At 42.6% G+C, this 13,833-nt stretch overlaps 2 protein-coding genes across 2 annotated transcripts in view; both read left to right on the forward strand.

Moving 5' to 3' along the window:
- Positions 1–634: 634 nt before the first annotated feature.
- Positions 635–2,444, forward strand: LOC126488507 (atherin-like). The gene is made up of 2 exons (XM_050122036.1): positions 635–697; positions 2,017–2,444. The coding sequence occupies exons 1-2, from the start codon at positions 649–651 to the stop codon at positions 2,442–2,444; spliced, it is 477 nt and encodes a 158-aa protein (XP_049977993.1). The 5' UTR covers positions 635–648.
- The window catches only part of Grb14 (growth factor receptor bound protein 14), a 98,536-nt gene continuing 87,035 nt past the window's right edge, over positions 2,333–13,833 (forward strand). The window contains exons 1-2 of the mRNA XM_050122016.1: positions 2,333–2,654; positions 3,909–4,041. Of these exons, the coding sequence (XP_049977973.1) occupies positions 2,470–2,654; positions 3,909–4,041 (318 nt within the window). The 5' untranslated portion in view covers positions 2,333–2,469. The remainder of the gene's footprint in view (positions 2,655–3,908; positions 4,042–13,833) is intronic.

Raw genomic sequence — 13,833 nt, forward strand, 5'->3', positions numbered from 1 at the left:
TTTCCTTATATAAAGGGGACGGGAGAGTGGGGAGGATGGGATATTTTCTTCAAAATGGAGGCTGGCTATCATTTCTCAGGGTAGGAGGGGAAGGGGGTAAGACAGGATGGCAGCAGGGAAGAGGAAGCCCCCAGTGTGTGTGTGTGTGTGTGTGTGTGTGTGTGTGTGTGTGTGTGTGGAGACTGCTGCCTCTGCAAACTGACAGGTTCAAGTCCAAAGGGCCAAAACTCACCCGGATCAACCACCATCCCATTCTCTGGTACCAACATATCTGCGTTATTGTCCCAGAAACCTTTGTCAGTTATGAGGAGGGGAAAAAAAAAAACCTGTAATAATCCCCGAACCCCATTTTGTACAAAAGTTTCTCTATAGTTCCGGCAGTGCCCTGTAACTTTTATCACACATATCTCTTATTCAGAATAATTTCTTGTCATTTTCCTTTAAATGTGTTTGGATAATTCTTGGTACAAATACTCAAGCTGTTAGTGGTAGTAATTAACAAGTGGTAGTAATTGATACAAGACAAAGTAGTTAGAGGAAGGGGAGCAGAAAAAAAATGTAGAGCTCAATAAAAAGAAAAGGAATCTTATTCTTAGAGATTTATCCCCTTTTCTCTTTCTCTTTATAAGGCCTTGCAAATTTCTACGCATGGGATTACAGGACCGGAGTCCAAAGGTGGATTCTTCCTTGACTTTCGGTGAGTGAAGGGATACATGGAGACTGAAGATACATTTGCAATCGCATTTGAATCAGCAAAGGCTCTTCTTTCCTTCACATAGAGAAGTTATCCTGGGAAGCCAACTAGAGTTCCCTGGAGGATGGTGGTCTTCCCAGGGATTGAAGACATTTATCAGCTTCTCTATAGTCCTTCCTCCACAAGAAAATAATAGAGAGCTCTCTTACAGAGAGAGAGAGAGAGAGAGAGAGAGAGAGAGAGAGAGAGACTGTGTGTGTACTGGGAGGGGACAGATTTTAGCCATTGATTAACTGTACTGTGATAGTGTTCACACCCTACTATTATTATTTTTTTAGAGAGGAGAAACAGCTGTAAAATTTAAATAAAATGTAAAATTTAGGAGGTAAAACTTAGATAATGATAATGGTAAAGTTTATTTTTTCTTTCTTTAGCTGAAGATATCCACAAACACAAACTTTATTTTGATTTTTCTGGAAACAGCTTAAATATACATTTTCAGTGCTCTTTGCCAATAAGAGTACTGAAAACCCACTCAGATAGGCCAGACCATAATTAAGGTAGTTAGATGTGAGCAAGAAACCTGCTTGGCATACATGGTTGAAAAGTTTTGTCCATGACCTGTAATATTAGTTTTATCCTTCAGAAAAGCCACTGTTTTGTCCTGGGTTGACCACTGCCATCCACGAGGCCTCCTGGAAACCACAGCGGCCACATAGCCATGTCCACTCATGTCATTTTTTATTATTATTCTTAATTTTGACTTTAGGAAAATGAAGAAATTGGATAATTTCAATTTGACTCAGGTGTTCTCAGTTGCCAGGCTTTAACCATGAAGCTAGTGACCTCTGCTTGTCACCAGTGTTTGGGGCTGATGTCCCGATGGGGGAGGACACCCAGGCAGGGGACCAAGGGCAGCTCAATTTTCCAGGAGGAATGTTTACTTTGCCATGGGCAGAGGTCGCGAAGGTTAACTTAGTGAAACAGGTGCCAAGGCCAGATGATACCTAATTTGGTCAAGGAACAAAGAGCATGTACAGTATTCGGAAATCCTCCACAGAGCACAGGGATGTGGGACACTTCCCACCAGTTCAAGGGAGTTTTTCTAAGATAGCAACTCCATTCCTTCACCTTCGCACTCCACTCCATCTCTTGCTGTGAAAGGGGGTATGGTGGGGGAAACTGGGGTAAACCTAGCCCTGTTACCCGCCTGGCACCCCGGTACTGTGGACTCTGCCTGAGGATCCAACAGTTTAGGTGATCTCCCGCGGCCCTACAGGCAAGGAAGGATCTCAGAATCAGTTCTACCCTGACCCCTGCAGGTTGGTTGTCGGGTCCTCGGAGCCCAGAGTGGCACTGGGCCCGTGGGACTCCCGGATTCAGCCTTGTGCTCGCTTGTCCACCTGAGAAGGCGGCGAAGGGGACTCAGGAGCCAGAGGCCGAGGTCCCCGCGCGGCTGCAAAGTGACACCAGCGCCCCCGAGTGCCCGGGCCACGCGCAGGGCCCGCCAGGCTGGCGCGCCATCCTCCCCGCCCCCCGCACCGCTCCTCCCGGTCCCCACCCTCCACGTTCCCACCCTCCTCCTCCGCCCCCGCCCCTCCCCCGCTCCCCGCCCCACAGCGTCCCAGCCGCCCCGGCCGTGAGCGCAGGCGGCCCTGCCACCGCACCTGCTGGGCGCTCGCTCGCTGCTGGCACCCGAGCGCCACTGCTCGCACCCAGCCCTTCCCCACTGTCGTCGCGCGGTCGATGACTCCCCAGACCCCTGGCCGACGACCATGACTACGTCCCTGCAAGGTGGGCAGAGCGCCGCGGGCCGGGCGGCCGCCCAGGACTCGCCGCTGGCCGGGCAGGTGTGCCGCCTTGCCCAGGGCAGGGGTGACGCCCATGACCCGGCGCGGGTCCCCGGACTGCACGCGCTGTCGCCCGCCTCCGACGCGACCCGCTTCGGTGCTGCAGACAGGTAGGCAGCTTGCAGGGGGGAGGGGGAGAGGCGTCCGGGTTCACAGTCTGCTGGGGTGAGGAGGCGGCCCAGGGGTGAGTGTGTGCCCAGAACCCAACCAAGTTTTGAAAGTGTCTGAAGACAATTCCCCTGGAGCCAGCCCCCGCGGGGTCAGCAGGGTCTCAGGATCTCCAGGTGCCCTGTTATAAATAGCATCGCGGGTCGGTGGAGAGCAGTCTGTCTCACCTCTGCCCTTTAGTGTGAACCAGGAGGCCACACTCCAGACTGACCACACTCAGCTCCTGGGTGACCCTTTTCATACTACACTATGGGTTTCAAAAACCGAAGCGTGAATGCGTTCACCTCCCACGTAGAGTCTTCCGGGGACCCCGGAGACGCAAAGCAGGATTGACATTTGAGCAGTCTTTATGTTCCTCAGGAAAGAGCAGAGGCTTTCAAAGGTTTCCCATCTCCACAGAAATCAGCACCAAGTGCCTTCGGAGTTGTCATACTTTAGGAAAGAAAAAAGGCGACAAGAGTATAAAAAAAAAAAATCTGTGGCCCTTTGCAGGCATACATGCAAATACCACTCTGGCTTCTTTGTCAGGATTGCAAAGTGCTCTGGCTTCAGCCAAGTTAAAATAACTCACCAGCGGGCGAGCGGACATTCATGCTAACACGTTTTATTGACTTACCTTCCCAGAAGGATTGCCTTGATGTTCAGTATCTATAAGCACTTGAAAAAACGAACAGACTGTGTGTGGGCAACATTGTGAATGAAATTTGAAGCGAGATGAACCACATCTATATTTAATAAATCATAACTTCCAGCAGTGATGAGTAAAAATTCCTGGGGATGAGTTCATTGGATGTAACTTACAGATTTTGTCAATTTAATAGGCGCCAGGCAATGGCTCATCCCTCCGGGTAATGTTTGCATAAATCATGACGTGGCCTGTATTGGTGTTCAGGAGAATCCTGAGTGCAGGAAATGGAGTGATCATGCCTAGTGAGGGTTTTTTTTCCTCTTTTTTTGGCCAGGTGTGTGTGTGTGTGTGTGTGTGTGTGTGTGTGTGTGTGTTATAGAATTATTTGTGCTAGTCGGCATATTTTCTCTTGCTCCACAGAGAGATAGCGCTTTCCTGTAACTTGTATGGTGTTAGCATTGTCACAGAGTGGGGGCCCATTAGCCTTAACAAATGCTCTTTCCCCTGACAGCAATTATATTTTACAGTCGGTTTTATGTAAATGACGTCCTATGTTCTCTTGGTGTAGGAGAAAAAAGAACGATCTGGATGTTCTGGAAATGCCATCTATTCCCAACCCCTTTCCTGAGCTCTGCTGTTCTCCGATTACCTCTGTGCTGTCCGCAGGCCTGTTTCCCAGAGCAAACTCAAGGAAGAAGCAGGTATGTGCTTCTCGGTTTGGAAATGCTAGTGTCTTCAGAGGTGTAAGTCTACGCAGACTTAAAAGAATTTTTCAATAAAGCATCAAAAGAGAATTTGCTTGACTCATGCTACATTACCCTTGATGAAGAAGTTCTCTTGAGATGACCTTCCTTTTGGGGCCTCAGTTTCCTCAACTGTATAGCGGCAATGTCCAAAAGATCCATTAGAATCTTGGGGAAGAGTAAGCGAGATGTGCACCGTCCTTGTCGGCTACAGCCATTCACTAGGTAGATGGGACAGTTGTGTGTGCTAACAGGTTATCAATTTCAAATTTCAATGTTAATTGGAAGGGATGGTTCAGTAGAAGCGGGTGGGTAGGGATTGGCTGTTTGTTTGCTTTTAACAATATCTTTCCGCTTACATATTTCATCCCACGCTAACCTCAGTTACCAAGGGAGAGAGCACTGTAAAGAAGCTGGCAGGAGTGGAGGGATGGTTCAGTAGGTGAAGGGTTTTGCTGCCTAGCCTGCAGATCTGAGTTTCACTCCTGGGACCCGTATGGTAGGAGGAGATAACTGAGTCCCAAAAGATTTTCTCATACTTCTCGGTGGGTTCTATGGCAAGTACATGTGGATAAACACTGCGCTCACGCGCGCGAGCACACACACACACACACACACACAAAAAGAGAGAGAGAGAGAGAGAGAGAGAGAGAGAGAGAGAAAAAAAAAAAAAAAAAAAAAAAAAAAAAAAAAAAAAAAAAAAAAATAAAAAGGCTGAAAGTATTTTCCAGTAAGTTCCACATTTTGGAATCTCCAGTTACAGAAGACATCTGACTTGGAGGTAAGGATAAGAAAATGAATTTTTATTTTTCTATTTTCTTTCTTGTTTAAGTCTAACTTATACAAATCAGATTGCAATGTCCAAGCATCCAAGAGACGATGCCTCATGATTATACATTTTGGGAGAGAAAAAGCAACACATCCGAGAATTATTCATCTCTTCTCATGGACTTATTCCAGTTTTGAGCCAGCAAAATAAAGAACAGCTTCACTTGACAAAATCCACCTGTTCTTTTACAGGGAAGGAACAATAAAATTCAACACTCAGATAACTGTGGGGAGGGGAGGGAAGGAGACAGGTAGCCATGTTTCCATCTCTTCTCTTTTCTTTCCCCCTCCCTTTTTTTTTTTTTAAACCTCGGATAGGTTCGGTGATGTAGTTTTTCTTAGGGAAAAGAAGGAAATACTAAGGGAAGCAAGCATATTTTTATTGCAAGGCAGCAATAATGGACATAGCAAGAAATGTGCATGCAGGAGTCTCACAGGCGTGCAAGCACTGTGTGATGTGTGCATGGAGAGGCCCCAAGTCAACGTCAAGTGTCTTCCTCAAACTCTCCATTCCTTGTATTTACATTTATGTATTTATCTCTCTCTCTCCCCCCCCCCCTCTCCCTCCCTCTCTCCGTGTGTGTGCGTGTGTGTGTGTGTGTGTGTGTGTGTGTGTGTGTGTGTGTGTTTATTTTCATGTGGATGTCAGAGGACAGATTTCAGGCTTGCTATCTGATTCCACCATGTGGGTCCCAGGGATCAAACTCAGGTCATCAGTCTTGACAACAAGAACAAGTGCTTTTATCCACTGATGCATCTTCTACCCAACCCCCTACACACATAACCTTTTTCTTTAAGACAATGTTTCTCACTGAACCTGGAACTCAGCAATTTTGCTAGACTGGCTGGCCAATGAGCTCCAGGGAACTAAATGCCTTCAACTGTACAGATGCACACTGTCATGTCCAAAATTTGGAAATGCTTTTTTTTTTTTTTTTTTTTTGGTGGCTGTCTGGTATATACCAGACAGGGTTGGAACCTGATGGCAGCTGGGAGAGACTAAGAAAGTCCATTCTCATCAGAGTAAGATTTAAAGTCTGATTGCAAAGCTGCACATAGTTTTACTGAAATATCCCAGCACATTGAGAGTTTGGGCATGGAGTTAGGGATGACAGATTTAAATGTGTGCTCTGTTGCATTGTTTTATCCTGGGTGAGGAACAATCTGAATGACGTTGGCATACTATTCAACTGGAGGAATTTATCAGACAGTTTCTTCAGTCATGGAAGACCACACACTTCTCACATTATCCTAGACAGTAGACACCTAGGCAGGTAGTGATGCACTCCCAAGAGTGATTGGCAAAGCAGGCTGTGGTGTGTGACTTGGGTAGAGGCTGGAAAGAGGAAGAATGGTTGAAAGAGTGGCCTGGGAAGACGTTCTTTTTGATTTTATGAATAAACACAGGATCCTTCTGTCTAAAAGAAATCCTGACTGGATAAGATGGAGAAACTGAGTGAGTTGAGCAGACAGGCATTCATCCATTCATCTCTTTCCCGTGGATGCAGTGTAATTAACCATCTCAAGCCTTGCTGCTGTGACTTCCCTGGCCATGGCAAACTGTAACCTTGAACTGTGAGCTGAACTAAACCGTTTTTTCTTAAGTTGCTTTCATCATAGTATTTTATCACAGAAAAAGGGAAAGAAACTAAGATTAGAAGAGAAAGAGGGTGCCTAGGTCTCAGACCTGGAAGTGCCTTCGAATCAGGCAGAGGCATTGGCAATGGTTTTTCAAGTTAGGAAGATGGAAAACCAGGGAAAAGGTGACTCGTTGCTCACTTCAACAGGTTTCCTCTCTGCCCTTGCAGCCTATGTCCGACCAGACAGAAAACACTGCACACACACAGGAGGCTGAGCCAATTTATGAGCTAATGCTGGCTGACTTACTGGTGCCAGTTCCTGAGGGGTGTCCCACCTCCCAAATACACTTTTGTCCATCTCTGCCTAGGTCCAGGACTGATAACATTTTGTAGAGGATGTCCCATTGTTGAAGAAGAAGATAGGTTTCCCTTTTCTTCTTTTTTCCCCCTTTTTACCTCTCCCGAACTTTGCATTGAAAATTGATCTTTTATTTTAATTACTTTGTACAATCTTGGTTCTTTGGGATGTGGTGCTTTGAGTACTCATGGCTCGCTATATCAGTTATTTCTATAGGCTCAGCACCTTTATCACACACAGGCATGGTCCACCCCCCTTACAACACGGTACTTCTGGCCCCAATATCTGCAGCCTTTGGATGAGATGATGTATATGATGGTATGTGGCTACATTGCCCCTCCCAATAGGACTTACGGCTGAAACACAGGAACATGACACCTTTTTTTATGCATCCTCTTTCATTTGTTAAATCGTTCCAGGCATGTTGGAAGAAAATTCTGTTCTCTCCCTGGGAAAAATGAAGAAAGAATCGCTACTTGTTATTTAAAAATGAATGTCTAAAAGGTTTGAGAGACTCCAGACTAGAAATGTTAAATTTCATTTGACCTTTCAAAGCCACAGTCAAAATCAGGCCACAAGTGTGCTTCCAAAAAAACATCTCGAGATGCTTCCATGGAGTGTGATTGGTATATTACACTGGAGCCACAAATAGGATGGGCTTTATCTCTTTGGCAAGTAATATGTGCCAAAGCATGTAGTGCTGTGTGATTTCAGTATTATTTTAACATAAGAACTAGGATGGAAATCTCTTCTTTAGTTTCCACCCTCTTTGTTTTAATGTTAACCACATCAAATCATGAGCCTGCTTCTTTGTGTTTGACAGTAATAGCTATTTAAAGTATTTCTTCCCTTAACATATGTGATCCAGGAAAATTCCTTACATTAAAAATGATTTTCATTATGTAAAGAAATGCCTTTTATAATTTCTGATAGAAATTTGCTAGGAAATTATCCTTTACTGATGGATGCCAAAGACCCATTTGCAGACACTTGGAGAATAGGAAAAAAGGAAGAGATTTTGATCTTCACAGCCAAATCATTTCTTGTGTTGCTTTTCACGCCTCAAATAATTTTTGAGCGTGGACACAGTTTGTGTAGGTTTCTGGTCGGTTGACTCCCAGGACTGTATAGGGTAGTTAATGCAGAATAAGGTGCCTGGACATTTTCAAGATTCAACCCAGTGAAAAATCATGTCACTGAATACTGGGGTTGGGAGGGATGCTTGACATCATCTTCTGCCCTCCTTTCATTGCTCTGTAAATTGTGTCTAAGTGATGCTAGGCGCTTAAAGGTGATGTAACTACGACTTGGCAATTGTATTTCTTCAGGACTTGATAGTAATATTTTTTCAGGAGGTACACATTTCTAATGACAGCAAGGACCAAGGACCATGTAACTAGTGTAGGTAATGAACTTTTGTGAATATTCTTAGCTACAGCCTTACATTCAATGCATGACAGCAGGTCCAACTAACCCTGTCTGTTAATATTCATCTAAAGATGTGGAATTTCTTTCTTTTCCCCCCTTTTTTTAAAAAAATACAACTCTATGATTTTCCTATGGCTTTGCTTTTCTAAAATTGATATGAAAAATCAATCAAAGAATTAGTTATATCAAATCATATTTGTTAGTATTGTTAATAAACAACTTTCATATGCAGTTTATGGTTCTTGGTAAACACCCCAGGAGAGTATTAGAATGTAGTTGGTCATTGTAGGCTGCCTTGTCAATCTAGTACTTAGGAGACTGAGTCAGAAGGATTGTGAGTTCAAGGTCACAAGGTATTTATAGTGCATCCAATAGAATATAATATCTTTATGTGTTCTGTGATAGATATATACTGTTGCTAGTCTTTCCTGTAGCATTTTTCTTTCCCTCCATCTTTCTCTCCTTCCTTCCTTCCTTCCTTCCTTCCTTCCTTCCTTCCTTCCTTCCTTCCCTCCCTCCCTTCTTCCTTCCTCTCTCTCTTTCTCTCTCTCTTTCTGTCTTTCTTGAGGCAAGATCTCCATGTAGCCCTGGATGACCTGACACTCGCTATGTAGAAGAGGTTGACATTGAACTCAGAGTTCCACTTGCCCCTGAGTTCTGAATGCTGGGAGTAGTGTGTGTACCATAACTCTCAGCCCCTGTAGTCTCTTCAAATATAGCTCATGAAAACAAAAATGTCTCCCAAATAATTAAAACATTAGTTTTCCATATTCTTTGCCTTGGATACCTTAAGGAAATTTCCTCTAATGTGTTGATGTTGTTCAAAAGATAACTGTAGACAGAAGTTTCTGTCCCACCTGGCCCCACAGCTGTTCACTCCCAAAGAAACACACAGAGGCTTATATTAATTAAAAACTGTTTGACCTCTTAGCTTGGGCTTATTATTAACTAACTCTTACAACTTAAATTAACCTATAATTCTTGTCTCTGTTTAGCCACAGGGTTTGTTACTTTTTATCAGTAAGGCATTCTCATCTTGCTTCCTCTGTGTCTGGGTGGTGACTGCATCTCTTTGTCTTCATCTCTTTGCCTTTTGTCTTCCCAGAATTCTCTTAGTCTGGTCACCCTGCTTATTTCCTATTTCCTGCCTGGCTACTGGCCAATCAGCATTTTATTAAACTAATATGAGTGACAAATCTTTATAGTGTGCAGGAGCTTTGTCCTACAGCATATAACTAGATCTCTATCTTCCAATTAAAAGTCCTCATGCCATTGTGATGCCAATAATTATACCACTGTATATGCTGTCAAACCTGTATGTGTGGTCCAAAGGATTTATGTATGCTATTCTATATTCACTACTTTAATATGCATAAAAACAGAGAAAGAAAGTCTACCCAAAAGCTCTTAGTTCCCACACTCAGCAATTATCAAGAGTTTGCTTAGTTTACTTCAGCTATTCCTTTAAAAAATTACAATTTTTGTGGGGATATTCTGGAGTAAATCTAAGGCATTCTATCATTGTAACCCTCTGCCTAGTTTTTATATATGAGCCCTGAAAAATACATTTAAGAACTATAATTCAAATAGTATTGTTCCCTAACAAAAATAATTCCTTGATATCATTTGGAAACATTCAAATCAAATTTTCTCAGTTGGAACGACACAGGAAACATTCACATTACATATTGATTATGCTTCAAATGTCTAAAAATTAGCTATCTGGAAGTCTGAATTTATCTTCAGATGAAAACAACATCCTACATTGTATTTAGGTCCTCCAAGCTATTCTACAATATTCCATTTAATGTGAAATGAAATGCCATATATATATATACATTTGCAAAAAGAATAATAGAAACAATGTTTGTTTCTATTAGAATGTCAAACAACTCTGTCTCCATCACAGTCCTTTGCTCCTTTTGAATGGTGCTACTTGATGAATATCACTGTTATTTTGGAGAATGTAAGAGTGCACAGATATTGCAGCACTATTACAGCAGTCTGTAAGAGCCAGGGTTTCTCAATGGGTCCTCAAAAACCACCATTTGTGGAGAATTTTCACTTCTTGCAGAAGTCCTTGAAGAAAAACATCCCTGAGAAGGAGAGGGGAAATGGACCCCTTGTGTGGTTTCTTTGCTGTGTGCACAAAATCATCCATTCCCTTCTCTGCCACTTTTAGAGCCTGTCAATATGGCTTTGAAAAGCTGTGGAGAAAGCTCTTTAGTTGGGAGAAGGTGGGAACATTGCAAATGGACTTTGGTTGGTATCTTAACTATGTATTGATTCTCTGGAAGAAACAGAGCCTCACATGAACCGGCTGGGAAAGTTATGTTTTAGTACAAAAGTATGAAAGTTCACTGGTTTCATGAGAGACTGGAACTGCAAAGTAGAATGTCAACAAAAACCAGGGCAACCAAGATCTCACTCTTTCCTCTCACAGACACATCACGTAGCCGGTGCTTCTTGCAACTTGACTTTGTTGTCTTAGCTTCTGTGTTCTTCTTCAGCAATGGCTGCCCTTCGGTTCTCTTAGTAGTGATTCAGTATGTCATAACTGACAAGAGTCGTTGTCTGCAGAGATACTTTCCCAGCCTATCCAACTCTGAAACAGTTGTAGTCAAGGGGACAGAGGGACCTGTCCACTGCATGCTCATCTAGTGTGTGGGAGGGTCTTCAAGGAAGGAAAGGTTCAGCAGGCATGACAAAGAGAGACAGAGAAAAACCCCAGATGCCAAAAGAGCTTCCCTAGAGTGTGTAAATGAGAGTATACCAAAGCTAACTCTTGATAGGCATGTGTGACAGTGGTGACCACTAATCAGCTGCCTGGCTTTGCCTATGCTCTTTAGTGTCCAGGAGTTTAACTCATGTCTTCTACATGAAGCCCATTTGCTGATGCTACTCTTCTGAGATGGTCAGATTGTCTTGAGCTTCATGAAGCATGCTGGCCTCTGATGATGGGGCTGTCAGCCTAGGCCATTCTGCCTTGTGTAACTGACCTTCATTTATAACAGAAGCCAGATAGCTCGTTACACTCCAGTTTCCCTAGCCCATCACCCACTTCAGAGAATTCTAATTGGAAGTTTATTTACCTCCAACATTTGGCTCATTTTGAGGGCACATTTTTTCAGTTCATCTTTATTTTTCACATTTTAAAAGCTTGGCTTCTGTTTTGATTTTGCCTCAGGGTATAGACTATGTTCTATCTGCGGAAGGAAAATTGGAGTCATTCACTGTTCAGTATAAATGTGTATCTTAATATAATAATTCCTCAAACTTTCATATATTGCTTTGGAGGAAATGCTAATTTATATGGATATGTAATAAATTCTATTGTGTGAATATACACCCTTAATAAGTAGAGATTAACAAACTAAGGAATTACCTTTAAGAAACATAAAGGGCAGGTAAAAAGAGAACCTTGAAAACAGAGACCCTTGGCCCTGGCAAAGGAATAGAAAACAAGACTATGAGGTAATTTAGAAGCTAAATGACAGTGAACACAGGAAGAAACTCCCTTGCTTTCATGAAGTCTTATATTTAACTATTTTCAAAGCCACAGGGAAAAATGAATGCAAACAGAAGACTTGAACTCCTTAATCAATTTACAGTGTCTCCATCCCTAGAGGTCACTAGTGAGTTAGTTTGAGGATTATCCACATGTGTGATTGCATAGACGAAATACTGTATGTGTTATTTTGGAATCCTTGTAACTTGAGAGCATTGTGAACTTACAGCATCCCGTGCTTAGCATTGTATCTGTGGGATGATGTGAGTCAGTGTGTTGTGATTGAAAGATGTTAGAGTGGGGACCAACACGCCCACAGTATAATAGCATCCTATTGCTTCTGACAAATGTGGTATCAGACCACTGCCCATGTTTCCCATGCTTTGGCGCTGTGCCATTTTGTTTTGGTTCCAGAGCAGGTAAATCCTATGACTTTTTATGTCACTCATGACTCCTGTGTAGTAGACAGAAGATTCATAGGAGGATGTCTTTCTTTTTCTCACTAGACGCCTTTCTGAGCTTCTTCCATGTTCACTATTGCTAAAGAATACATCTGAGGTGAGATGGGACAAGGGCAAGAGTCCCTCCTCCATGGAGAGGGCAAGAATAGGAAGTCCTGGTTCAAGCAAACATGGTATAGCAAGTCAAGTCAACTATCAAAAAGAGAACCAGGAGTCATCACATCTGGAAGGCAAAAGGGTGTGTTGCTGAACCAAGTACTTAAACTGAGAGCTAAGGATATGAGGTTAGATGTGAACATTTGAGGTTGCCGTAGGTCCAGTCTACACTTAGCTTGGGTTGGCTTCTTAAGTGTGTATTGGCTATAGCCCAAGTTCTTCCTCAGAATCCTTATGTTCCACCCTCAAACCCTTCATTTGGTTGTTAAGGACAAAATCTGAGGAGACTACTTTCTGTTCTTAATTACTACTGGCTATACCCTTGAACCAGGCAGACTAGACTCAACACAATTCCCTTTGTCTCTGCCCCTAACACCCTATTTTAAGCTTCCTGCAGAGACCTTAAAAGGCCCTGGCTACATTTGACTGTCTTTATTCATTTTTCTATGCATTGGTTACTAGGAACTTATAAGTACAACAAAAGGACATGGCTCAAAACAGTCTATTGACCCACGTAAACCAAGCCTAGGAGCTTAAATAAACTCAGAAAACCTTTATGGAAAAACAAACAATACAGATCACATCTCTTCCACTGAATGAAAAAGTTTTGATCAGTTAAAGTCAAGATAGCATCTCTTCCTTTGGCCTATGGTACTGTACACAGTTGATCCGGTCTAGTGGCTCTTCCTCTACATTCTACACTTGGCTCATGAAACTGTGCTTAGAGTCCTGTCTGTGATGAACTATCAAGCTTATTTCTTTTGCCTCAATGCCCTTGGTGTGTCTACTTTCTGTGCTTTGAGACCCTCCCCTGACTCTTTATATGCTGTTAGGTTTTGGCATAAGATCCTGCCATTGTTGTGGTCCCTTTGCAGCAGTGTGCATGACATAGCTTTCATTCCTTTATTTTCTCTACCCTGTCAGATTTCTCAGTTTGGGTTTTAACTGCACTTCCATGATCTGACTTGTCTTTCTATATGTTTGGTCTGTTTATTGTTTTTCCATCCAAATGGATTATCGTCAGTTTATTATTTCTAGGTTCTTTGGCTGAAAAATGAATGGAACAAATGGATTCTCAAAGGGTGATACATAATGAAAACAGAATTTTATCAAATTGTGTCTTGTCATAGTTCAACCATAATCAATTAGTTTTATTAAAATTTAAAAGTAACTGCAGTTCTACTAGAGTATTCTATTTACAAAAATAGACTTACATATTACGACTAATTGGACTTTAGAAATGTAATAATTTACTTTAGTTCTTAGGACTTTTGTCACCTGTAGTGAGATAGTGGAGATATTTCTAATTTTACACATTATTCTCATATAAGTGACAAGTACCCAGTGGACTATTAGAGTTGCTTCTGGCTTACTTTGTACTCCCAAAATCTGAACAGAAATACTTAAATGCAAATATTATCTGCCTATAAT

The sequence above is a fragment of the Alexandromys fortis genome, unplaced genomic scaffold (genome assembly GCF_014885135.2).
Source record: "Alexandromys fortis isolate MF-2015 unplaced genomic scaffold, M_Fortis_MF-2015_v1.1 scaffold_8_9099976_23576923, whole genome shotgun sequence".
NCBI classification, from domain to species: domain Eukaryota; kingdom Metazoa; phylum Chordata; class Mammalia; order Rodentia; family Cricetidae; genus Alexandromys; species Alexandromys fortis.

Excerpts from the sequence above, each read along its gene's own strand:
- LOC126488507 (XM_050122036.1), top strand. The coding sequence starts at position 649 with ATGGGATTACAGGACCGGAGTCCAAAGGTGGATTCTTCCTTGACTTTC. Across the intron at positions 698-2,016 it reads GGATTCTTCCTTGACTTTCG|GTTGGTTGTCGGGTCCTCGG; the intron begins GTGAGTGAAGGG and ends TGACCCCTGCAG.